The 25,956-nt window shown below is 49.3% G+C and overlaps 3 protein-coding genes across 4 annotated transcripts; 2 read left to right on the top strand and 1 right to left on the bottom strand.

The window, feature by feature from the left end:
• Nucleotides 1–618: 618 nt before the first annotated feature.
• LOC6523896 (AF4/FMR2 family member lilli) lies at nucleotides 619–20,404 on the top strand. Its single transcript, XM_043207292.1, is given in 10 exon segments — nucleotides 619–927; nucleotides 1,394–1,896; nucleotides 9,278–9,455; nucleotides 10,119–10,213; nucleotides 11,481–11,708; nucleotides 11,778–12,029; nucleotides 12,104–12,222; nucleotides 12,333–12,605; nucleotides 12,670–13,218; nucleotides 13,968–20,404. Coding segments are annotated over 9 exon segments (4,509 nt in total). The 5' UTR covers nucleotides 619–927; nucleotides 1,394–1,785; the 3' UTR covers nucleotides 16,672–20,404.
• Nucleotides 20,405–20,527: 123 nt separating this feature from the next.
• Nucleotides 20,528–22,077, top strand: LOC6523895 (gastrula zinc finger protein XlCGF7.1). 2 transcript variants are annotated; one of them, XR_001453760.3, is made up of 3 exons: nucleotides 20,528–20,729; nucleotides 20,840–21,811; nucleotides 21,866–22,077. XR_001453760.3 is itself a non-coding variant. In XM_002099732.4 (2 exons), exons 1-2 carry the CDS (start codon nucleotides 20,609–20,611, stop codon nucleotides 21,688–21,690), a joined length of 972 nt encoding a protein of 323 aa, XP_002099768.1. In that variant the 5' UTR covers nucleotides 20,528–20,608; the 3' UTR covers nucleotides 21,691–22,077. The 2 variants fall into 2 exon arrangements, 1 of the variants encoding a protein (XP_002099768.1); XM_002099732.4 differs by having other exon boundaries at nucleotides 20,840–22,077.
• A 1,738-nt stretch (nucleotides 22,078–23,815) lies between these two features.
• LOC6523894 (hornerin) lies at nucleotides 23,816–25,847 on the bottom strand. Its single transcript, XM_002099731.3, has one exon. The coding sequence runs from the start codon at nucleotides 25,483–25,485 to the stop codon at nucleotides 23,905–23,907; it is 1,581 nt and encodes a 526-aa protein (XP_002099767.1). The 5' UTR covers nucleotides 25,486–25,847; the 3' UTR covers nucleotides 23,816–23,904.
• Nucleotides 25,848–25,956: the final 109 nt, after the last annotated feature.

Genomic DNA, 25,956 nt, shown 5'->3' with positions numbered 1-25,956 from the left:
CCATTATCCAGAGGAGGGAATACCCTTTCATCCGAAGTAAGGGCGTATGCATACCACAGCCACTATTTCTGACTTGTCAAAAATATTTTTGCTTTCTTCCAGAGCAAAGTAATTACATCTCATGATATCCGCTGGTTGCCCTTACATATGTTTCTTCTAAATTATTTGTGCAGGGTATCTAGAGGCCATCATCAACTTGTCCGTGAGCCACTCTTTGCTCTCTGAGCAAACTGAGCGGCGCGCAGGTCGCTGCCTCTGTTAGTGATGACAATTTGAGTGAGAGCGAAACAGGCGGATTACAGTAAAAAATCTAAATTCAATTCAAACCAAATCGAATTTACCCCAAATTATAGGGATATACCAACAACGTTCCGTTAAATAAAAATTCTACAATAGTTGTAATAATTTTAGTACGAGCTGCGGAAGCTCCACCTCCGTAATACTCCTAGAAATGTTGACCTGCATATTATCTAGAATAAAACCGCTTGAACATTTGGCGGATAAATAGCTGAGTTAGCGCAAGTGTGCTCTCCCAACTCTCACTCTCTCTGCTGACTCTCTCTCTCGCGGCGGCTCTCTCGCAGTCGCAGGCAGAAAAGTCTATTTAAGCAACCGCGAATTGAGCTCTCTTTGTTATTGCACTGTGAACCGCGCGACGGTTGTCATCGCAGGGTCGGAATCGAATCTCGAATAATTTTCAACTCGACAGCAGAGGTTTCCGCAATCGCCGGGCTGGAAACATATAACATATATCCCTTGGATCTAACCGGATTGCGGCAGGGAAAGCCCCGATTATCAGGATGATGTTCTGATATATTTCCTAAGCACCTCAGACGGCAAAAGTTGGCGAAGTAGTAGAAAAGCAGGGAGGAGGTTGCAAAACGAAACGAACCGGAAACGAAACGGGTCGCGGTTTGAAACGAAACGGTAAATGAAACAACGCCCTGAACGTCCGACTTACGGCTACAAAATCGAGCTAAACCCCGATCGCGGTGTCTTACAGTGAAAATCTAATCCAAAATTTGAAAAATCTGGCAAATGCAATCGGGTTGAATCAAATGTGCCGAATGTAAAGCGCGCAACTTGTGAGCATACTACTTAGTAGTATACCATACCATTTTTTTTTTACCAATGACAGCAAATCGCAGCGCTGTTTACATGTGTGTGAATTTTTTTGTTCGATTTGACGAGTTTTCTTCTATATTTTGTTTGGGTGAAAAGTGAAAGTGAAAATTTAGAGCAACGGACAGGACGCGCTTAAAACGATGAGAGAAAGGGAGTGAGAGCATGCGTTGTTGTTTCTGTTTTTTTGTGTTTTTTTTTTGGCAGGACTCTCCCCCGCACACACGCTCTCGCAAACGCTCTTGCTAACGGTCCTTGTTCTCTCTTGCAGCGGCTCTCTCTTTCTCAGCGGCGGCGGCGTTCTGTGACGTCAGAAGCAGCGACGTCCTTCGCTGGCAGACGCACACACACACACACACACACGTACGCACGCTCACTGACAGACACAATACCACACTTAGAGAAACTCCCACCAAGAGAACCCTCCCCCTCAGCAACAACAAAAACAACAGCTTCGCCAGCAGCAGCAGCAGCAACAAATTAAAGAGAGAGCATTTATATTCCTTTGTGGCAACGCGAGTGGAGTGTACATGTGTGTGTGTTTTGAGGCAGCCGCACCACTACAACTGCAACTGCAACTACGACTACAACTGCACTAGCAATAGCGACACCAAGAACAACAACAACAACTAAGCACAACAACACAGCCATATAGCAACAAAAATGGAACAGCCGAGCATTCTCGTCAAAATCCTGCACTCGATTCCGCACGTGAATTACACATTCCGTCGGGTTAACGACACCTTCAATCCGGACAGCGATGTTTACCTCGAGGTGAGTACCCGTCCACTCCGTTCCCCCTTCCCCCTTTCGGGCACAGTTGCCCACTGACGCGGTTTCCCACTTCGATGACACCATTTCGATCCCCACTTTGAAATCGCATATGCAAACCTTCGAAGATGCTTTCTGCATCTGACTATCTCTGCTTTTCCGCGGGGAAACTCTGTCGATAACGGTTACTTTGGGCCTCGAAGTGGAAAAGTGGAAAACCATTTGGGTTAAGCGGCGGTAAGTGAGTCATACGAGGGAGGGATGGGGAGCATTGCAATAAATTAGTGATGTAGGGCATGCAGCTGGCTATTCGGGCCCAATTGATGAACACAAGCGCCACTCCAAAGGTAATCCCAGTTGTAAACAAATGCCAAGTGCCCCCCCCCCGTCCGAGATTCGATGCGCTTCCGACACCAATCGCAATCGCAAGTACCACTTAAGCGGAACTCGAGCAGCCCCACTCGAGATTCGGAGTCCCATACCGTGTCTATTTTGGAATTTGGTGCGTGGGTGCGAGTGTGTTGTGTGTGTGTTGTGCCCTTTGTTGCCTCTCCCTGGGCTTTCCCCCTTGCAATTGTCTCTTTTCCGCCTGGTTTTTACCTGCCCTCGGGGCTTGTTCCGCTTGCAGTTGCGTGGGACTAGGACATGAGAAGATGAGGATGAGGACATGTGGCATCGGGCGGGCGCAGGACACAAAAGTGTGGAATACAAAGGCGAGGAAAACGCGTGGATAAATTTCAATTTCCATCGCTCGTCCTCTTCCTCTTGCTCGTTTTGCCCCGCCTCTAGTCGGCCCATTGCCAGTTGTTCCGCAGTGCAGTCTTCCGATTTTCCGCTCCCGTGCGAGGGAGAGAGACAGAGAGAGGGAGAGGGACCCGATTTGCTGTTGCTGTCTCTCTCTCGGTTTTGGTTTCGGTTTCTGTTGTGAAAGAGCGACTCTAGCTTGCTTCGCTTCCCATTCGTTCCTGCCATGTGCGCTCCATGTGCCGCAGGCCATGGAAAGGGGGCGGGGTGCGGGTGCAGATTGTGGTGTGGTGTGGGAACGATAGGGAACGGCTGGAAGAGATCTGGAGGGGTGGGGCGAGCAGCAGCTGCACACTTCCGGCTTCCTTTTCGGCCTTTTCCCCCCTGCTATTCCTCCTATTCTTGCTTTGTTTCTTCGCCAGACCAGCCGATCATCATCATCATCCTCATCATCCTCATCATCGTCAGCATCCTCATCCTCCTCATACTCCTCCTTATCTGCCTTGTGTCCTCGCCGCATTATATACTCTTTCCACGGGGGGCGGGGCAGGACGACGCCCTTTTAGCCGGCTTCGCAATCAGCATATGCAAATGGCGAGCTCCTGTCCCGGGTTACTCCGCACCCAGAAAAAAGAGTCCTTGCGAAAATCGCAGCGTGAAAATTTGATTAAAATTAGCCGATTTCTTCATTCTCCATTCCGTTTTCCCGATGCTGGGAAATGCCGGCTTCCAGCGCGAAAATCGTGTGCGTGCGAAAATTCAGGTCAGCTGGCAAAGCTATGGCTTCGGCTTTTCTTTTTCGGATTTGTGCCGTTGCAGTTGGACGTAACTGTGGACGTGGATGTATGTAGGTCAGGCTGCACTACTGCTCCCCACGATTGCCATGGAGGCAGCAGCTATGCAAGGAGGTGGGGCATGGATGAGGAGGTCCGGGCTTGGGGCGTAAATTTTACGCGCGTCAGCAAAAGTCATCCGTATACTTGAAAAAAATCCGAAGCACACATATTCCTTGATTTAAACTATTAGCGAAATGAGAAGCAGTGGCAATTAGTACGCAAGAAAGGAAGAGATATAGATGCTTCCGATTTCAGGCTTGCCAAACTCCTGTGTGCGTTTCTTTTGTCCCATTTTTCTTTCAGTGTGCCTCGGCAATGGACGGCTAATTGGTGGGGCAGGGCTTTCAGTTCCGGCGGTAGCCTTAAGCCCCAGCGAGCACAGCAAGGGATGAGGGGCGGGTGTGCAAGACTTACATCACTTTGGACTTTGGACTACTTGGGGATGCGATAAACACTCGAGAGCGGCGAGTCCTTCAGCAGCATCGCGGCTCGTCCTTATCCACGCACCACCCATCCCGCCTCCCAGCCCGTCCAATCCCAGTCAATCCACTCATCGCGCAGATTATAACTATGGCGATGATCAGTTCAACCTTCAACTGGTCGCGGACGTGGATGTGGACGTGGATGTGGACGTGGATGACGACAACAGACAAGGCACAACCCCACAGCTTTATGTGTCTATGCGGTGTATATTTTATGGCAGTGCGGGCCCCCGCTCGACGGGAGGGGGGTGGGGTGCCCGCATCGGCAGATGAATGCATAGATTGGGTTAAAATTAAACGCGGCCTGGAGTGAATGAGTGGGGATGCGAGTGTGCAGTGCAGGGAACTAGACAATTTCCCAGCAAAATCGTCGTCTTGAGCCTATAGCAGTTATCCGAATGCTTGTGACTTGGAAATGGAAAACCAACAATGGAACGGAGAGTGCAGTGGAGAATATTTGATTGCCCAATCCGGATTGCTTTATCTTTTTCCATATTCCATTCGCACAGCCACAATAATCACACTTGCAGAAGCTTAACCAAAGCGCCGTGGCTTTTCCCCTTTTTGCAAATGACAAAGAATACTCAGAGGCCACAGGCCTCCTTAATCTTGCCAGCCTTAGTGCATCAGTTCAGAGATTGCTCTCTACATATATGGCATGCATTTTATGCAGATTGCTTGTGCGTACATATATGTGCATATGCATCTGGAATATATCTCGCATATCGGGCGGATTGTCAACCTTTTGTGCCTGCGTCAACACTTTCACAACGCCTCCAACTTTCGTTGCGGGTTGTGGCAACTGCAATCTGTCTGTCTGTCTGTCTGTCTGATACTCCTGTATCCCCAATCCCCATCCTCCCGATAGATGAGCGCCTGCTGTTCGAATAACAAAGGCAACCAAAGCAGCAGGAACCAGAGCGGATTCAGATTCATATGCGGCTTCAGACTGCGATTTCCATTTCCATTCCGATTTCGATTCCGATTCCGATTCCGATTCCTACATCCACTTTGGGGCTGGCTGGCTGACTGACAGACAGCTGCCCTCACATTAGCCAGATGTGTGTGCCCGTGCCCACTTTACAGATTGTTTTGCATCTGTATCTTTCGCTTGTTTTCTTTATTCCCCTTTTACGACGCGTCATAAAGTTGCTGCACTCGGATCTGGATGGGATTTGGATGAAGTGACAGGGCTCGGAACAACTGCAGTGGGTTCGCTCTGCTCTGCTCTGCTCTGCTCTTCTTTATTTCCGCTGTTTATTTGCTTTTCGGCTTTGTTTGTCCATCGAAGCAGCTCAAGCTGCTGACCCACAGATTCACCGAGAGACTTGGACCACCCAAGTCCAAACGAGTTCGATTTCTGTATGGAATCGATTCGAAATTAGCCACACACCCACACCTTCCAGCGTTCTCTGGTGATATCACTACTCCTAGAGGGCTGTGATCTAAGATCATATTGTGCTCCCTTCTGTAATGACAAGCTTTCTTTCGCAGATGACGCCATTTCATGCACATTTATTTAGTTTGCTGCATGAAACGGATTTTACTCTGCGTTAGAGTAAACAAAGTTCAAGTTCAAAAGCGAAACATTCCCCTTGTTTTCACATCCACTCGCCATCATCTGGTTGTCTATATATATTCACCCACCTAAACCGCATTAGCGGAGAAATCTTCTCGATTTGGGAATTCTCTGGGCCCCTTTCTTCTGCTCCATTTGCGTGGGCATCTCGTACTCGTATTTCTTGTATACAAGGCCAGCTTCTTGAGTCCAATACCCCTATGAATGGGTCAGCACGCGACTTTCCTACGCGACTTTCCCAAGTTCCCAGCGAGATTTCATCCGCGTTAATGTGCTCGAACTTAGCCGATCATTACGATTGGGGCCCTGCGATCCGCACATTTGAAATTCATCATGGAACGGAACGCTGCTGCATTAGCATATGAAATTATGCCACGTCGACGATTCCCCCCTTCCCCTTCCCCTTCCAAATCCAAATCCACACTCTTTCCTGGGTCTCATTCAATGGGCTTCGTGTTTGTTTGCTGAGGGGAAGTGAGACCCACAGACTGAACCTCAACCGATTCCCATTTCTGCTTGGTTCTTGGTTCTGGGTTCTGGGTTCTGAGTCTGAGTTCTGGGTTTTATGTTCGAGTGGTGTCGTATAGGTTGTTCCCTGTGACGCACTGGAAAGGCATTTAAGTACTCTTATTTACTTTAGGACATAAAAGAACGATATTGTTTCGCAGTATGATTGATTTCAGCGGGAGCAATACTCCATCGTACTTATCGCTGGAAGCAGGCTAACCTTGACTGGTCCTCCGGCAATCTGGGCTTGTGTGCCCCTATGGCCCTTCCTTATCTGCATCTGGTATTGGAAAAGTGGAGATGGAGAAGTGGAAAAGTGGAAAAGGGCGGTGCATGCGGAAAGTAGAAACTGTGCCGGGTACCAGAGGGGGGTGACAGAGCGGAAACGACGCTATCGCTTTGTATTTATGCATTTATTATAACTGTTGTCTCTTTTCCGAGGGCCGCTGCTTGGTGACGTCGAGGGGAAGAGGGAGAGGGGGAGGGGCAGGATGTTGGTTGGAGTTGGGCTTGGAAAACTGGTTTTCCATCGCCAAACATTCTACGCGGAAGGCGGGGGGAAAACCAAAACAAGTCTCACCCACGCGAAGAGAAAACTCGATCAACAAATACTTTTCTTCTTGATTTCCGATGATTTCTGATTTTCTCATAGACACAACGTGTTTTTGATGTGTGCTGTGTAAATAACTCCATTACTCGAGTCACAAAATCAGTTATAGAGACTTTCAGACTTTTATTTCGGAATGCAAATAGTTTACTAGCTTCCTTTGTTGCTTAAACTAAGAACTTCAAGAAACCGCAATCTTTTTCCTTCCATGGGAAACTACTTGAGATATGGTTACCAAACATTGTATCACAACTTCTGAATCATATCCTTAGGTGATTCATTATCGGGAACCTTGGTTTCTTATCATACAAGCAATTACATTTTCGCCCATAAAAAGCTAGGAGTTTGATTTTTTTATAAGTTCTTGGTACTCCACTTTTGCGGAACAGTTGATGTGGAAAGTTTGGGTTCCTACACGGAAATCTCTCAAAGGCGCTGATTTGAGCTGAAGAGCTGTTTGCATTGAATCTTTCGTCGCTGTGTTAATTGTGGCGATATTTGCATGCCGCTATTCCCGGTATTCATGTGAATAAACACGGCAATCCCTCGAGATATCGTCTCCAATTAGCCCCTCATCGAGAACCCCGCACTTCTTCCCTAGTTTTTTGTAGCAAACCTCTTTCGTGGCGGCATTCACACTTCCCATGGAGACTCACACTCACGAGTACTGGGGAAATACTCAATTAAACGAAGGATGTGGACTGCGGAGGGGGTGGCCATTTACCATTTACCAGATACCAGATACCAGGGGCGGCTTACAGAGGGGGCAACTTGGAGAGCTTCAAGGTTATTTGTGCTGGCAATTTGCTCTGATTTAATTCAATTTGAGCAGCATCGAAGGCAGCGCGTAATTTTTGCCTTTTTTAGCGCCGCATTTGCACAGGGTGCCAATGGGGGTAGTGGGATGGGAAATGGGGCTGGTACTGGGGGTAGTTTCCCGCTTGTTAGCGAAGGAAAATGTTCGCTTCACTTCGCAGATTGCACGGCCCGGAAAATGGAAGGAGTCTGAATGATGTACATATGTGCATACTCGTATTCGTACATGACACGATTGATTCACACACCAATATTTACATAGTTTTGCTGGGCGAGATAATTCTCGGCGCAAGTGAATTGCCAAGACAAACAACTCCCCTGCTGGCCCCCTTTTCGCTCTGTGTAGTGAAAGAGAAAGGTGCTGCGGAAGAGGTGGGTGGTCCATTTCTCAAGGGTCATTCAACTGCGAGGACAAGTAAATGTGCCGAGGCTACGGGACTGCAACAACGACAAAGACAACGACAACGACAACGACAACGACAACGGCAACTGCAACTGTAACTAGTTTTAATGATTATTTACATGACACAAGTGCAATAAATAATAAATACGACTCGCAGGAAAGGCAGGCGAAGGAGAGAACAGCGCCTGAGAGGATGCTCCATGTCGAAATGGGTTGTGGATGGTGGCACGTGGATGATGGTGCGTCCGGTGTCGATCCCAATTCCGATTCCAATTGAAAGCTGATTGACAGCTGGGAATTGCTGCAAATATGCTAGAATCTATAAGATGGCATTGATTATCCAGCTTTTATGGGCAGTTTTGAGCTTTGTTTCCCAAGGAACTCCGCACTTAAATCAACTTCATGGAGTCTTTCACATTCCCCTCATGAGTAACGCGTCACTCGAGGCGCCCCAAAGTATCGCCATTTAGCCACTGAGTTTAGTCTGAAATCGTGAATCGTGAAACTGCAACTTGACTCTACACTCTGCTCTCTGCTGAAACCGCCTGGAATGTACGTTTCAAGTGGCCTGACTCATTTGCCATTCATTCGAATTGAATATCCAATATCCTGGACGGGTAACTTAAAGCCAGCCAGTACACAGTACACATCGTCTCTTTTAATGACAGGCAATGAAATTACCGCCCAGTGAAGGCATTTTTTGTGGGCAAGGAAGGTTCAGGTTCAGGTTCTGTGTCTTGTGTCTTGTGTCTTGTGCTATGTGTCTTGTATCTTGTAGCTTGTGTGTCTCTATATTGGCCAACTCAATTTAATTTCGGTAACGGAGCCGAGCAAAGAGAAATTATCCTTGCAAAGGACACTCGACCATGAAGCCAACTAACAACAAATTGCAGTGCCAACAAAAAAGGCATCGAGTTGCAAGTTATTCAATTAAAAGTTTCTCCAATGTCCAGCGCAAAGAGCCTTGAACGTGGAGTTCACTGAAACTGATTTCATTTTCAGTTACACAACTGTCTGCTTGCATACATTCTAATTAAAAAAGGCACAGGACTTTGTTAAGCTCACCAATCTTTATTCTGGAGCATCGTTCATATAGTTGGCATTCAAACATCATCCATATGCGAACATCCAGAGAACAAAGACTCGTATCTTAATATAAATATGCTCTCGCTTGCGATTTCACCTTCACATTCAAATAGTTCAATCGAACTCTGTTCCAACGTGAAATCAATGTCAATATCAATCAAATAAATTTTAATTGAAACCGAACAAACAATTCCGCTGCAATCGCAATTTCCAGTGCACTGCTGTCACTCTGAATTGAATGTGTTTGAATCTTGTGGAGGATTGGTGATTTCTTTGCTGAACTTGCTGAAGATTAATCCGTGCTATTTTCTTACTTCTTTACAGAGTCTGGTCATCCTGGCATCCATTCCCGCCGGCCTGCTGATCGGCTCTCTGCTGGGCCTGCTGCTCTACCTGTTGACCAGATGCTGCGATCGCCGCCAGAGGAAGCCGAGCGCCCAGCGCTGCCAGAGCTGCTCCTTGGTCATCATCACGCTGATGACCTGCGCTGCCATCGGATTAGGTGAGTCCTGGTTCCCCGAACTGCCATGAAAGGCGACGGCGGCGGCGGCGGCAAAAAGGGCGTTGAACTGCCGCAGTTGCAGTTGCATTTGCCAAGGCACGTTTGCATGCATCCCTTTTGCGGACGCATCGCGTGTTGGCGGTAGTCGGTGGTCGATGGTCGATGGTCGGTAGTTGGTAGTCGGTAGTGGGTAGTGGGCAATTGGCAATTAGCCAAAACGCAACTTATCGCCAATGGAGCGGAGCACACTGGCTGGTCACGTATGCAAAGTCGCGGAGCGCAAAGAAGTGGAGCCAAACTGGAGGAGCATGCGTCATCCGACAGCGCTGCAAGTGGATGGTTGGATATGGATGTGGATGTGGCTTCGCTGGCGGCGACACAAACGATGAAATAATAATTTAATTAGCCGCAGAGCCGCGCACTGAGCTCTTAATTGAATCAGAGTGGCGAAATTTGTGCCGCGGCTCGCGTTACATCACTGACCTGCCCCGCGTTGATCTTTCCCTGATCTCTGATCTCTGATACCTTGGTGATCTCTGGCATGGTTTCGCCAGACCGCCTTGGCTGCCAATCGACTGCCGCATCTCTATGCAATATTAAAATTATATATATCAACTGGCTTCTTTACTGATGTCCGCTCTTCGATTCCTGCTCCATTTGCAGGCTTGTACGGCAACGATGACTTCCACAATGGACTCCTGCAGGCCTTCGGATCCGGGAAGAGCGTGGAGGGTCTGGTGCTCACCCTGAAACGACAGGTAAGTGTGGTTCATAAATTTTAGAGTCGGAAGAGATGCGTACTCTTCTGGTTCTTTTTGTCTAATTAAGATGGCAAGTTTAGCCAGCAAACTGCAGCAGCATTTGCATAGTTTCTCGGCAGAGTTGCCTTTATATGAGCTGCAAGTCTGAAGTGGAGTCTTTAACTGGGCTAAGTTCTATATGGCATGGCTCCATGAACTTCTCGCACTCAGGCCGCACTCCTGTTCCTGTTTCTTTTCTGATTCCCATTCCCATTGCTATACCTATTCCTATTCCTATTCCTATTCCTTCTCCTTTCCTACTCCTATTACCATTCCTATTCCTATTTCTATTCCATTCGAAGCAGCCGCCCATTTGGCTCATTCTTGTTCATTATAATCAACCTAAAAGCTGGCTGCTGTGCTGACAGTTACGTGGCCACGTGGGACTGAACCAGAAGACCAGGGGAAGTGTATTCCTGTCCTGGCCAAAGCTTTCGCCTTTGCTTTTGCCATTCTGAAACTTTGTCAGCACACACACACACACACACACACACACAGACTTACACTCAGACGGGGAAGGAGAGCGAGAGGGCGGGGCAAACGAGCCGATAAGCCAAAAGGTTAAGGGTTGGGGTTGCTGGGGGTTGGAAGTTGGGTGGTTAAAGTGGGACAGGTAAGGAAGGTGAGTCAGCCAGGAGCATCAAAGGTAGACGACAGGGATTCTCCCAGAAAAGAGGGACAAACAGATGGCTGGCATTGCTCGCCTCTTGAGTAAAACGCTATTAATTATCCCCGGCACAAAGAACGTAGGTGGTCGAAGGGGCGGTCGGGTAGGCACTCCGTACAGAGGGGGCGTGGCTGCAGCTGGCGACGTGCGTGTGTGGAGCCATCTCCATCTCCACGAAGCCTGGAAAACGAGTGAACCCCCAGCCAAGTGCGGAAGCCAAAGTATTACGATGGATGGCAACTATTCCCTTTTCTTCTGGCGTCCTTTGTGCCAGACTGGGAAAAGGGGGAGCGACGGGGGATAAGGGGCCAAAGGACATGTGGGAAAGAACAGGACGAAGTAAGGGGGCCTTTCTTCGCCTAGAAATCCAGCAGTATTTGGTCATTAACTTTTGAACTGCATTTCCTTTTTGGGGAGAGAGCTCGAGTTGCCAGCGGAAAACGGGAATGCAAGTATTTGAGTATTTCGCCAACGTTTTAAATAAAACAATTACATTAGTAGAAGTCATATACCTAACAATAGAATCAACTTACAACTGGCTCTTTTGCTCACTTTCAGACGGAGAGCATCAAGCACGACCTGGAGACGCGAATGGCGGGGCACAAGGTGGAGCAGCTGGTGGAGAAGCCGCAGTATAACCAGACGGTGGTGATGCTGCTCATCGAGACGTCGCGCCTGGTCACGGAGAACACCTCGCGGGCGGTGGCCTCGCTGGACAGCATGGTCCACTACTTCATGAAGGCCAAGGGCAGCGAGAACGACACCTCGCTCATGGGATTGCTGCAGGTGAGTAATCTGGCGTCCTCCTAGTCGTACATACCTTGCAACTATCTGAGCCACCAATCTCTCTTTCAGCTCGGCGAGTTCTACGAATCGATTCGCTGGCCAGCCACCCTGGCTTTCCTCACGGTGCTCCTGCTGCTCTGCACGGTTTTGGTGATTGGCGTGGCCAGGCGATCGCGCTGCACCCTGATCTTCTTCAGCGTCTCGGGCCTGTTCTGCATCATCATCTGCTGGCTGCTGGCAGGCGTTTATCTGGCCTCCAGTGTGGCTGCCGGCGACTTCTGCATGCGACCCCACGACTACATGTGCCGTCAGGTGGGCATGGTGAGTACTGATACGTGCACCAATCATCCCTAACATATACTAATTGCTAAACCTACCGCGTCTGCCATCCTCAGCGGAGTCCCTATGTCGACTTTCTTAACTGCGGCACTCCGCGCAATCGCTTCATCCTGCGTCTGAATGAGTCCCGGGATCTGGTGGATCGGGCCAGGGAAAGTGTGGAGCATATGCAGCGGTGAGTGAAATCATTTGATTGCAGTGCTTTGGAAGTACTTTGCAGTTTAAAGAGCTTGCCTTTAATGTATATTCCTAAGCATGCAAGTTTAACCAACTCGTATTTTGCAGCATGAGCCAGGAAACATATCCACACATCGACATCCAGCGCACCCTGAACGCCATGGACAACGACCTGCAGATCGCACTGCGCAACCTGACGACGCTGTCGGCCACTTTGGACCGCCGCGCGATCGACATGCACTACGAGGAGGCACTCCGCGGACTTTGCGGCGGCGGGCTGCTGGGACTCAGTCTGATGATGGTGGCTGGTCTGCTGACCTCCTTCCTGCTGACGATCCTGGTGTACGCCGACTCCCACGCCTGGATCTATCTGACCAAGCGGTATGATGATCTGCGAATGCGCTTTTAGCCTTCTTATTTTAAACGTGTGTATCTGCATTTAAAGGCCATCGCTGGACGCGGACAAATCGGAGACAGCACCACTATTCCCCGCCTCGAACGCGCCGAGCGCCAGCATCTCGCCCACAGCACCGCTCAGCACGGGGACGATCAACAGGACGCTGCTGCACCACCAGCAGGCGTCGTCGGGCGGCCTGGGCGGCGGCTCGGGTACCTTGCCGGGATCTGGAGGCGGCGCCGGGGCTGGAGGAGGCGTCGGCGGCGCCAATGGACACAATGGCGTGGGGCCGTATCGCAACGGATCGGCGGGCCTGAGACAAGGGTTGGCATCACCTTCATCTCAATCAAGCCACACCTCATCCACCGCTACTTACAACAACCACAACAACGGCACCACCAGTTACCACAACAGCCACCAACAACACAACAACCACCTGTACAGCAACCACTACAGCCACAGCAACAACCACTACAACAGCACACAGCATAGAACTAACCCTGCGGCGGGGGCGGTAGCAGCGGCGGTGGGCGTGGCCAGCAGTGGCCAGCGATCGCCGTCGCCGCCGCCTGTCTACGATTTGGTGCATGGCACAAGGCATGATCTTTGATTTCATTTGATTTGTTGATACTCCCCGACCGCTCGACACCCGAACCGAATCCTCTTCCCTTTCCCTTATGCGTTTGTCCCTTTCCATTTCCTCTTGTGCAACTCGCTGCCCGCGATTCAATAGTTTGATTCTAATTCTAATTTAGTGTTTAAACAGAAATCTGGGCAGCGGGTTCCTCATTGTCGATCAATAGACGATCGACTGCATATCCTTTTTATATTACGCTTCTAGTTGACGCCTTGTTAGTCGTGATTGCTTATAGTTTTACCCTTGATTTACCTTTGTTTTTCGTTTGGCCTTTGTTCTGGTTAATTAGCTGTTTCGCTGATCCTTTCGTCGTGCTGCACCTGCATGTGAACACCGACATCGAACACCAGCACTCGCACTACAAATAAACACAAAGACAACCAGCACAGACCCAACCTACATACAGATCTCAAAGCGGGATTTCACTGTAACCAAAGACCTAAAACCAACATACTCGCCCTACTAACCCCTGCAGAAGTCAATCAAAAGTACTAATGGAATCTGTTTTTTTTTGTTCGGAATAATACCACGCATAGGTTTTTAACTAGAGCACAATCCTTCAGCCTAAAGATTCCAACAGTTGTAGACTAGCATCGCTGGTAATGCAAACATAACGCTCATGATGAAAGGCTAACTGAATTCAACTAAATCACCCCTCCTTCAACTGAAATTGGCCGAGCACCACTAACCCAAGCTCTTCCACTTTCAGGTCAGGACACCACACGCTGGGACGCCTGCCATCGCACCACCAGCAGTCGGCGACGTATTTGCCGGGACCCAACAATGGAAAGTACGCGACGCTCAGCAAGCAGTGTAAGACGCTCGAGTCCAACGACTTCTACTGAGATTCGCTTGCCTGCAGTTCCCATGCAGGCAGTAGCAGCAACACAGCACAGCAGCAGCAGCAGAACTTGCAGCTCCAGCAGCAGCAGCAACAGAGCAGCCTCATCAATCAGAACCAAAGCCAGAGCACGCTGAAGAACATCTTTGCGTCGGCCACCCTGCCCCGCTCGACGGGCAGCTCCATCCGGTCGGTGCTCTCGGTTCAAACCTCCAACGCGGGCATCTGCCGCTCCACGGGCAACGGCTTGGACGGCGACATGGTGGACGACCGCGATCCCAGGGATGTGACCAACACCAGCTTCAATCGCTTCGATCCCAAGTACATAAGCATTGGTCCCAAGGCGGTGAGGGGTCAGAATAACAATCTTAATATCATGTCCGTCGCCGGCAGTGCCAATAAGTGTGCCACTCTGCGACATGTGGGTCGCTATGGTGGCTCGCTCAAGGGTGTGTCCGCCGTCAATGCCACGCCCTCGCCCGCCGCCGCCCCAGCTGTCCATTCGCCGAACTTGAGGAGCGCCAAGACGCCCTCGATAGCCACCGTTTCGAAGGATTATTGCCAGCAGCCGGACTGCATTCCTCAGGAGTTCCTTCTCCAGCAGCAACAACAGCTGCAGCAGCAGCAGCAACAACAGCAGCAGCAACAACAACTGCAGCAGCAGCTTCAGCAGCAACAGCTGCAACTCCAGCAGCAGCAGCAACAACAGCAGCAGCAGCAGCAGCAGCAGCAAATGGTGCCCCCTGCGCCGCCGCAACCAGCGCCTCCGCCTCCACCCAAACCAAAGATAGTCAATACATTTACGGAAATTCCCGGCACCACGGGCGTGGGCAGCTCGTATGCCAAGGAGCAGCAGCAACAGCAGCAACTGCTGGCCCTGCAGCAGCAGCAGCAACAGCAGCTGCTCGCCCTCCAGCAGCAGCGGGAGCGGGAGCTGCAGCAACAACAGCAGCAGCAGCAACAGCAGCAGCAGCAACAGCAACAGCAGCAAAGAGAGTTGCATCCACCGACCACCCACATACTACCCCCTTCGGCTGTCTACAGCATCGAGAGCAGCGAGGTGTTGCCCACAGCCGCGCCGCGTGCGCAGCAGCGCTCGCTGAATCCCGCATCCATTGTGAACCAACCGCTGCCCGAGATTCCCACCAATCAGCAACAGTCAAAGATCTCCGCTCAGCCGCTGTGCGCCGCCAGTTTGGGGCAGTACCGCTCGCTGCAGCGTCCTCAAACTCAGAAGTTGCAGCCGGCTGCCATCTCCTCGCCGCAGCAGCCACCAACGCTGCCGCCCAAGAACCGGCACAAAAATAGCAACCGCGGTGGAGCCATCGACAGCAGCAATGCCAATCACATGCAGACCTTGCCGCCGAAGTCAGCCAGCCTAAGACAGCAACAGCAGCAGCAGCAGGAGCGCGAAAGGGAGCGAGAACGCGAACGGGAACGGGAGAGGGAGCGTCCGCGGAGGGCGGAGACCCTGGACAATGCACGCAGCTATATTGAACAACAGCAACAGTATCCCGGCCACCTGATAACCAGCAGCAACATGAAGAAGCAGCACTCCTACGACAGCAGCTACCATCAGCAACAGCAGCAGCAGCAACAGGCCTTCTATCAAAGGCAGCACAACAACAACTTCTCAGCCAAGCAGCAGCAGCAGCTCATGCTGGAGCAACAGCAACAGCAGCAGCAGCAACAGCAGGCGTTGTTTTACAGATCGCTGAAACGGGGAGAACGCGTAGCCACTGGCAGCGGAGGAGTGACTGGAGGAGGAGCCGCCATTAGCAACCAGAGCGATCTGTACTCGGTGACGGAGTTGTAGGAGTGCGCCTGCTGCGGCGGCGGGGTGGATGTGGTGCGCCGAGGCGCCTCATCCACATCGCTGCACGCGGCGGCGGCCACACAAACTCAGACACACACCCAAAACCAGACGCAATCGCAGAACCAGGCGCCTGTCCCCCTGCCACCCAAGAAGCATCGCCAGCGGGAGCGGGAGCGCAACCTAGAACAGCGGGAACAGCCGGCACCCTGCAACGCCAATCTGTGCGAGGAGCACGAGTACGATGAGTTCTATCCCCAGGCCTATGAAATGCATGCGGTTGTCGGAGGAACTGGCGGCCCGACGGGTGGAGGAGCAGCTGCAACTGGCTCTGGTTCCAAGCACGGCAAGCAGGGTCAGCAGAGAGCAGCCACCTTCGATGTGGCCGATGCCAGGGACTACGAACTGAAGCGTCTGGGCAACCGGAGGTCGCAGCAGCAGGCGGCTCCTAGCAAAAGAAACGGAGGCGCAGCAGTACCAGCTGTCAGCCAGGATCACCATCGTAGCCACGATCGCGAGCGGTCGCGCAGCGATCACCGCATTGCCAGCTATGCCTGCGAAGAGGTCAACTCCTCGGCGCTCTGCAGCGCCGGCTCCATGAGCTCCATGCTGCAGCCAGCTAATGGAACTGGTCACCGGATCGGCAGCCACCAGCACCAGCGGGATCACCATTCGCGGGATCAGCAGCAGCAGCAGCAACAGCAGCAGCAGCAACAACAGCAACAGCGGGAGCGACGCGAGAAGACCTTTAAGGTATGATTTTTAGAGACGTCATAAGAATTGTCCAATCCGCGCCAGGGCACCAGAAACGGCAGCTCCAGGCGGCGGACGCGTTGAGGGGTAAATGGAAAGCTAACGTGGCGGATTCTACAGCGATTACGACAAGGTGAACCCCCACTCATTGAGAAAAGTTGAGCAGAAGGAGCGGCACCATTGTTGGCCCCCCATTGGCATTGGCACCACCCGGAGACCCCAGCCTGTTTTTATGTTTAGCCTAAGTCGCGTCTTTACCCTATGTCTATGTCTATCTCTGTCCATGTCCACGTCCACCAGCGTCCTCTCCCTTTCACTTGCGTGCGAAAACGACCCACACACACATGCATATATATATATATAAATATATATGTATATACACCCAGATTGTATTGTAAAAACCGACCTCTTCTGATTGATTCAAGTTGTAAAAGCTGCTTGAAGGGCTGCAGTGTCGAAGGTAGCGGTCGAAACAAAGCGCATCACTTCACTCACTTCATTTTCGTGCATTGCTAATTGTTCTATAGCATATGGCATTCCTTAAATGCCATTTACCACAAGCAATATTTAAAAAATAATTCTGAGCCATGCAGCTCTTCAGGCCTGTGGCGCTATTGCCTTGACCGCTGCTGTGCATACAGCCAAGTACATCCAACCTACAAAAGTTCTCTGCCCTGTGTTGTTGCCTATTGTTATATAAATAGTAGAAAACTACGATTAACCGTAACGAATACTTTTTTGTGACCACTATTCATACGTGTATATTTTAAAAGCCTAAGTTAAGTGAAATTTAGTTCTAAGCGCAAACCTATTTATTTACGACAGTTTGTAAGCCTCGACCCCAAAAAATATCCAAAAAGGCCACAAAGCGCAGACACACTCGGCGAAAGATAACTAGGTGCTCCTGAGCATTTTCAAACGAGTTCTCGTTTGAATATTCCCGAGAATCCAAGTCCGTGCTTGAGGAACTCTTAATTTTTAGATGGAGTGTGTGTGTTATTTTTAATTTATTAACCTTTTTTTTGTATAAGCGATTTATGCTGATTTTTTTTTGTTTGAGAATCCGTTGCGAGAACCAACAACAACAACCACAGCGACACGTACGTAAAATTTTTGTGACGTCAGAAATCTAAAAGAAAGGAAAACAAAGTAAGAAAACCCAGAAGCAACACTGCACAAAAAGAAAGAAAGAAATTTCACAAAAGAAAACACAATATACTTTAAAGGTTTAACATTAAACATTTAACAAACAAGCAAAAGACGACAAGAATAGGAAAAAGGAAAAGTTCTTAACTCAAGCAATATAAAGAAGGATAACATAGAACATAAAATCGAAAAGAAGCCATACCAAGTTGTTCAACTATTTTAAAGAGAATTCAGCAAAGCAAAATAACAAATAAACAAGCGAACATTTACACATAAAAATACATAAAATACCTACATGTTTATTATAGAGCAAGCATAAGGAATATAAATTAATCTACAACAACCACAAACAATGTTCAGGTCAATAACTGCATTTAAAAGGAGGAAACCCTTATTAGGCGTTAAATTAAACGAAATGCTCTTTTTATATACAACTATATAACATGCAAATATATATACATTATATACATTAAACGAATTGCAAGTACCCAAACACACAGACAAACGATAAAACACAAAGTAAAGCAAAAAGCGAAAAGCAAAAAGGAGAAAGGAACAACTCAGCAAAGTTGTTGGCACAGCGGAAGACACACAAACATTTTATACAAAACTAACATAGTTATGCCACACAAAATATAAGACACCGAACAGTTGTGGAAGAAATAATTGTAGTGCCATTAGAGATTGGAAAATTGAATAAAATTTTATTGTAATTATGAAATGTATAATTTTAGTTATGTTTTGCACATGTATCTGAAGGGTTGTACGGTCGTGAGATGTTTTAGTCTTCAATTTTATAAATATGTATTTGAAAAGCGTTTTCCAAGCTCCATTTTAAATGAACGATACAAGAATAGTATATGTACTTCATTTGATCGACCCAAATTCCTGTGCTGCACAGTGCAGCAAGGCCACACTATTATTTTGACCACAGCTGGGCACACTGAAAACAGCAAATTACGGAAAATAGAGCAAGCAACAAGTAAGAACTCACATGTACTCTCTCTGCTGTGCAGATGCAACTGAAACAAGGCGAAATGCCACTTCAACCATGTTGAAGACTTTAAGAATTGCAACATGCAACATGCAACATGCAGCATGCAACACGCAGACACAAAACCACAAGACACACTCTCCGATCCTCCGTCTCGTTCGCTCTATAGCTCTTTGGCTCCTTAGCTTTTTGTCTCTGTCTATCTCGCTGTCTCGCTCCGAACATTCCACCCACCACACCACCCATTGTAGTTTGCACAAAACGTATATGTATTAGCAAAAGTTAACACTCGAGGGGAAAAAGTTAGTTCAAGATATGTAAGAACACTCTAAGAAAACTGTTGCAAGTCCTGTTCTCCTGTTCTGTATATAAGATACATACGATCTACCCAATTCTATTAACTAAGTAGTAGTTGCTGTGCGAATGTTTCTGTGTGTTCGTGTGTGTGATGTGTGCGATGTTAGCCATTACATTTAAAGTGGTTTTTTTTGTTGTTTTTAATCCGAAAGCAAAAATGTTTCACTGTAGTGTGTAGTGTAGTTGATTCTAAGCGATAAGGCCAAAATAGATTTTAAACCGAAAACCAGACAAATGGATTATTAGGAATCAGTGGAAGAATACCAAACCAATAATTGCAGGAAGGCAGAAAGGCAGAAAGGCAGGCAGGCAGGTATTTACTTATAGCATTTAAATTCTGAAGCAAACGAAAATTATTGAATAACATTAAATCAAACGCAATTAAACACGCAACGTGTGAGGTAACACCGTAAAATGCAAAAACAAGCAAAGCAGTTTTCACGTTTTAGCCATTGAACAAGGGAAAACTAACGCACCATTTCGTACTTCAACTGACGCAAAATCCATCTAATAAATGATATTAAAGGGAGTAGGGAGTAGACGGATAGCGAGCAGATACGATTATAAACGTAAATAGTAAACGAGAAAGTAAGACAAATTTTAGAGAAATCGGTTTTTACCTAAGGTTAAGGCAAGATGATACTTCCGGTTCTCCCCTTTTAACTGCCATCTCCATTTCCGTTTCCTATTGCCCATTTCCCATTTCCAATTTCCGGCCCACAAATTCCCAATCCTGTTGACACATTTCAGTGCATATTATATAATGCATCTATACATATATAAATAAATCCACTAATATACAAACATATATATATAAATACACAATTATTGTAATAACAATATAAGTCTGTAAATTTGTTAACATTTCTAAAAGCCAGCAAATGGGGCAAAATGAGTCAAAACGGGGCAGAATCTAATAAAATCGCGCCCAGTAGTTGTGCTACAATCACAAAAAGGAAGACCCCAGATTCCAGAACCCTAAACTCAGAACTCAGAACCCAGATACTTGCAAAAAAACACGCGACCCACTCAAAAATCATCCAAATGTGTGATTTGTATAGAGATCGGTCAGTGGGCGCGAATCGAAGTCGAAAAATTGTTGAGCAGCCGCTTTAAAATCAAAACGAAGCAAAGGAAACATTAAAGAAAAGAAAATGGAAAATAATTATATAACAGTTGTGAACAAATTATATTTACATAGCGTATGAATAAATTGCATAACAATTGATTAATATACAGAAAGTAACGGCCGTTTTATTTCAAAAGTCAATCGAAAGTTCAAATGCGATAAGTATCGATAGGCGGCATAAAAAGTGCTGCCCATGCTTGCAGGCAGGCGTTAGGCACTTTCCCGCTGCCGCTGCCAGGCGTTAGTACATTTTGATGGAGGCGAAACAAAAATAAACACAACACAAAATAATAAGTTTTTGAATTAGTTATTTCCAAATGGCGCAACTACAATATGAAGGGGCCTCACTACCACGCACCTATGATGAGCAACTGGCCCTGAACCGCGAGGAACTGGAGGCCGAGGAACTGCATCTGAGCAGCCAGCAGCGCCAAGGCGGTAAAATGAAAGCCGGCACTTTTGTGCATTTAACGCTGTTTTAATCACGACATGTTGGCTAGATTGCGTTTACATGGCGCTCATACACAGTTGTGCCTTCTCGCCCCTAGGATCTCCGTCCTTCATCTGCAGACGCTGTCCAGCGCTCTTCCCCAGCAGGGAGGAGCTGGCCGCCCATCGTCCCACACACCGACTGAAGCGTGGACAGCGGACGCCCACGTCGCAGCACGCCTGCGAGGCCTGTGGAAGGGTCTTCCAGAAGCACAACGCCCTGGTGGAGCACATGAATGCCCACAACGACGTGCGCAACTATCCGTGTCCGGAGTGCCCGGCGCGCTTTGTGCAGCGCAGCAACAGGGAGTGCCACCTGAGGAACGTCCATCGCAAGGTGTACCTGCACTCCTGTCCAGAGCCCGGATGCGAGAAGCGCTTCCAGCAGCGGCGGGAGCGGGATCAGCATGTGAAGACGGTCCACCGGAAGGAACGGAACCTCGTTTGCGACACCTGCAGCGCGTGCTTTAGCCATCCCGTAAACTATAGGAAGCACCTGGCGTCCCATGGCGCCGAGAAGAGCTATGGCTGTCCGATTTGTGGCAAGCTTTTCGGGCGGCCCGAAAACCGGGATGTTCATCTCTTCGTCCACAGCATTTGTAAGGCCTATGTGTGCTGCGTCTGCGGTGCGGATTATATGCGCCGCAATCAGTTGATCCGCCATGGCTTGGCCAGTGGCCACCAGAACGATCCGATTGTCCGGCAAAAACCCCAGTTTAGCCCTGCCCTTGCTGCGAAGAATCGAATCCTGTCAGAGTCCCAGGAGGAGGAGCTCCAATGGCTGGAAGGAGAGGACGACTACGGCAGCCCAGGTTGCCTCGAGGATTCACAGGAGGAGCGGCTAACGGAAACCGGCCATATGACTGCCATCACTGCAGAGAACGAAAAGGAAAGGGAGTTTTTCGATTGAATATCCATTTATGAAATATATATAATCAGGTTAGTTCGAATTGAATAGTTAGGAGTACGTAAGAGTGAGGAAATACTGTGAAAACATCTATTTAAGCAGAGAAACATCAACGAATGTAATTGTAAATATGAAAACGTAAACATTAGGCATAATAATTAGCGATATTTACACGTAGGCTACTGCAATCAAATCTACACTGCATTGTACTGAAAAAGTCGAATACTGAATGATTGGACGCCGTAAATTAATGATAACATGCAAAAATGATTACCGCATGCAAAACATGAACCGGAGACGTCGTTCAAGAAATAACAACGAAACGGAGAAATGAATGAAAAGTGAATGTCGCTGCTGCTCTTGCACTTTAATAAAAAATGTGAAATGAAATGAAATGTTGGTATCACCTGCCCCCCAAGCCCCGTCGCCGTCCACAGAAAGTGAGCCCATGGAGTGGGTTGGGAATTAACCAAAATCAGGCGTAAAGCCCATAAATAACCGAATGGCAGCGGGGAAAACATAAAGGGGGGGGGATTAACAACTGGTTACAGTCATAACGACCAAATGAAATTATTTAACACCTTTTTCATGGCTCATTTCGCTGTTAATGTGCGAGCAAATTTGGCCCACGCCTGCGCCGCTCTCGATTCCATGGCTAATAGATCTATCATCCAATGCAGGTTTTCCCTCGCCCTGCTCCTCCTCCTCCTCCTCCTCTGCCTCCTCCTCCTTGGTCACTGCCACTGCATTGTTCACCTGTCACATTTCGAGCCCTTTGTCGACTGTCATACGAAACTATCTAATTTATTGTTGCTGCCGGCCTTTCAATTGTTGTGGCTGACTGAACTTGTCGACACAGTTGAGCTTCCAAGAAAGAAAGAAAGAAGATTGCCCGCCGGGGCTTAGCTCTTGCATAAGGCGTGACCCTGCCCGAAAACACAGACATATCTGGGGGATTACCTCAGCCCCAGCCCGAGGGCATCTCCCTCCTCAGCAGGGGTCGTGACACACGGTCGAGCCGGAACCTGCTCAAAGAGGCTTCCTATGGCTATAGGAAGTGTTCTATATCAGCTTGATCTCTAGAGTCTCTCATTCTCAGAGGGGTCTAAAAAAGTTGAGTACAATGAGTTCGCGTAAGGTTGGAAAACCGTGGAAAACTATGAGTCCATTTCCGCACAGAATTAGTCATTCAAGTTCACCCCTTGACGTGGGTCAAGTCAACCAAGAGCCTTCGAGCGGAGGAGATCTGGCATGATCACTAATCCGATGTGATTCGAGGCGATGGGAGCCCATCAAGCTGTCATCCTTTCACTTTCGCTGCTGTGTACTTTGATGTAGGTCAGCGACTTAAGGATCAAATGCCCCACCGAACTGGTCGAACCGCAGAGATTGCGCAACGGAGATAGAGATTGGAATGGAAAATGGGATGAAGTTGAAGTTATGATTAACATGGACGCGGAGTGAGAGGCGGCCAGTGCGTTGACCATCCATCACGCGGCGGTGAATGGTGCAACTGGGAGGAGAAGCAAGTGGAGTAAGCGGATGGCACTTGCTCCAGTGGCTCGAATTTGAAGCTCAAGAACCCTTCTTTCTGTGGAGTGTATCTATATATCTATATCTCGTAGATTCCCTGTACTTCTTGCCCCTTCCGGTTGTCCGATGACCTGGACAGCGCCAGCCCAACCGATTCCATATCCAAACTGCACTCATTGCCATTCCAGCGACGTTTTGGACGCTCCACTCCCAACGCTGCTCCTCCCACGCTCCCTCCTCCTTCCACTCCTCAGTTTGATATAGTTTCACGCATCAAATGCAAATCACAGTTTTTAAGCGAAATCCGAAATCGAAACAATTTGTAATCGCAAATCGGAGAGAAACTGCCAAAATCTGCGACGTGTGCGGCATTTCAATGGCCTGGAATCCATCCAGTTCGTCGCAGGGAGAGCCTCCGTACACGACGTGGAAGTAGTTGAGAAAGTTCCATTTCGCTTTTGTAATGAACACATTTTCATTTGGCCTAATAAGTGCCCTAACTTTATTATAAAACCCATCAGCTCGTGCTGCATAGAACTTTCTATATCCCACTTGCAGATACTCTTTCCCCTCTCCACATTGTCCAAGTACCGAATCTCTTTGATCTCTCGAGTTTTATTGTTCGATAGTAGATAGGGATAAAAAAATAAGTAGGATGCTAGAGCTTAAAACTAGTTCAATAATTTAGTGGTATCCGTGGGCGGACGCGGCCGTTGGGCCGTAGCTGCTGGCGGGAGGCAGGTAGGTCGCTTCCGGCTCGAAGATGGGCGTGGCCGAGTCGCCGGAGTGGCCGGGGGGTCCGTAGAGCTGCGCCGGAGCCTGGTAATCGTAGCCCGGCGAGGAGGGTGCCTGCAGGAACGTGGAGCTCGGCGTGGCGTAGTCGTAGCCGGAAATAGAATTCGATCCGGACTCGTGCTTGGCCCCCAGGAAGGCGCTGGGCCTGAATGGCGCCTTGGAGACGTCGAGGTCGTGGCTGGGTGCTCCGGACTGCGTGGCGTGGTGGGCAGAGCTGAGGACGTCGGTGTGGAGGGCCTGTGGCTTGCTGGCTGTGTAAGTGAAGTGGCCCAGTCCCTTGTGGCCCAGGGCATAGACCGGTGTCTCCCGCTCCTGCTCCCGATCGCCCTTCTGCTCCTGCTCCAGCACCTGCACTTGCACTGGCTCCGGCAGCGACTCCTGGTGATGATCGTAGCCGGGTATGAGTGGCACACCGTAACTGCTCAGGGGCACTCCCTTTCCAAAGGGCGTGGCGGGCGCATCGTAGGAGTACCCAGAATGCTCTTCCGCCGGCTGCGGCTGCGGCAGCGGGTGCTGCGCAAACTGTCCGCCCGAGGAGTGACCCAATCCCAGGGCGTGGCTCAGACCGTGCTCCAAGGCATGCTCCAGACTGTGATCCAGACCGTGGTCCAGACCGTGGCTGGGTCCGTGGCTGACTGCTTCATGGGCGATCTGATGGCTGGGGCCATGGCCAAAGCCGCTGCCATAGCCGTGGCTCTGTAGGTGGCCACCGTAGCTGGGTCTGTGCGCAGCTGGTCCCGATCCGTAGCCAATGCCGTGAGCACTGCCCCTGGATCCGTGACTGTGGCCGGCGTACTCGGGATTAGCCACCACATATGTGCTGGTTTTGTGTTCGTTCCCAAGGAGATTGAGGTAAGCTCCACTGGTGGATGGTGCGTACTTGAAGGTCAAGCCAGATCCATGCCCGTGACTCAGGCCGTGACTGATTCCATGGCTGACTCCATGACTGATCCCGTGACTGATGCCATGTCCCTGACCGTGGTAATTGTGTCCGGCACTCGAGGCACCACCTGTCTGAACGATGTAGGTTTCGATTTTGGGCCCTCCACTAACTCCAGCGCTGTAGTGATGCGGTCTTCCGTGGCCGCTGGAGCTGGCGTAGCCGTGGCTGCCGGAGTGTCCGTGTGCGAAGTGGTGTCCGTAACTACTCTCGCCCTTGAAGTGGCTGGGGTAATCGGAGTAGCCCGCCGAGCCCAAGGGGCTTCCATGGAAGCTGCCCAGGTTCAGGTGACTCTCGTAGGCGGGCGGCAGATATTTGTGGGAGGGGCCGTGATAGTTGGATATTCCGCCGAAGCTCAGGCCAGCATCTCTTTTTGGCTTGGCGGAGGAGGATGCCGGAGCCGGGGTTGGAGCTGAAGCGGAGGCGGATGCGGGCACTGAGGAAGCAGCATCGGAAGCTGGGGAAGATGAGGCGGCTGCCAGCAAGAAGAAGCAGCAGCTTAGCGAGGCGCAAGCCAACGGTAGTTTCATGCTCAAAACACAACAAAAATCACGGGAAAAAAAAGTGAACGGCTTAACGGTTATCCTTGCGATCGTGTATGGCTATCCTTGTTCCTCTCGTTGGATCCGCAGTAAAGAACGAGACGCGACTCTATTCGCTGCCGTTGGCGTTATGTTGACGACCTCTGTTAGTGCCGACCCTTTTATACATTTTATAGAAGCCACTGCCTCTGCCTTTGCCCGTTTACGCTACTCTCTTGGCATTCTCTTTTGGTCGCTCTCACGCACACGCACGCGAAAAGCAACGGTATTTCTTGTGTGCCGCCGACGCCGACTGCGCTGCAGTCTTTTATTCATTCACTCACTCTCAGTTTCGTTTGCGCACAGTGGGTCAAATACACCTGTGCATACATATTCCATGGTGTGGAATACAAATTAGTAAAATTATAATTAGAATTAAAAATCTAAGGTATATTCCGGCTCTAGTTAAAGCCCTTTTTT

The sequence above is a fragment of the Drosophila yakuba genome, chromosome X (genome assembly GCF_016746365.2).
Source record: "Drosophila yakuba strain Tai18E2 chromosome X, Prin_Dyak_Tai18E2_2.1, whole genome shotgun sequence".
Classification (NCBI taxonomy): domain Eukaryota; kingdom Metazoa; phylum Arthropoda; class Insecta; order Diptera; family Drosophilidae; genus Drosophila; species Drosophila yakuba.
This window is presented reverse-complemented; position numbering and strand designations above follow the sequence as displayed.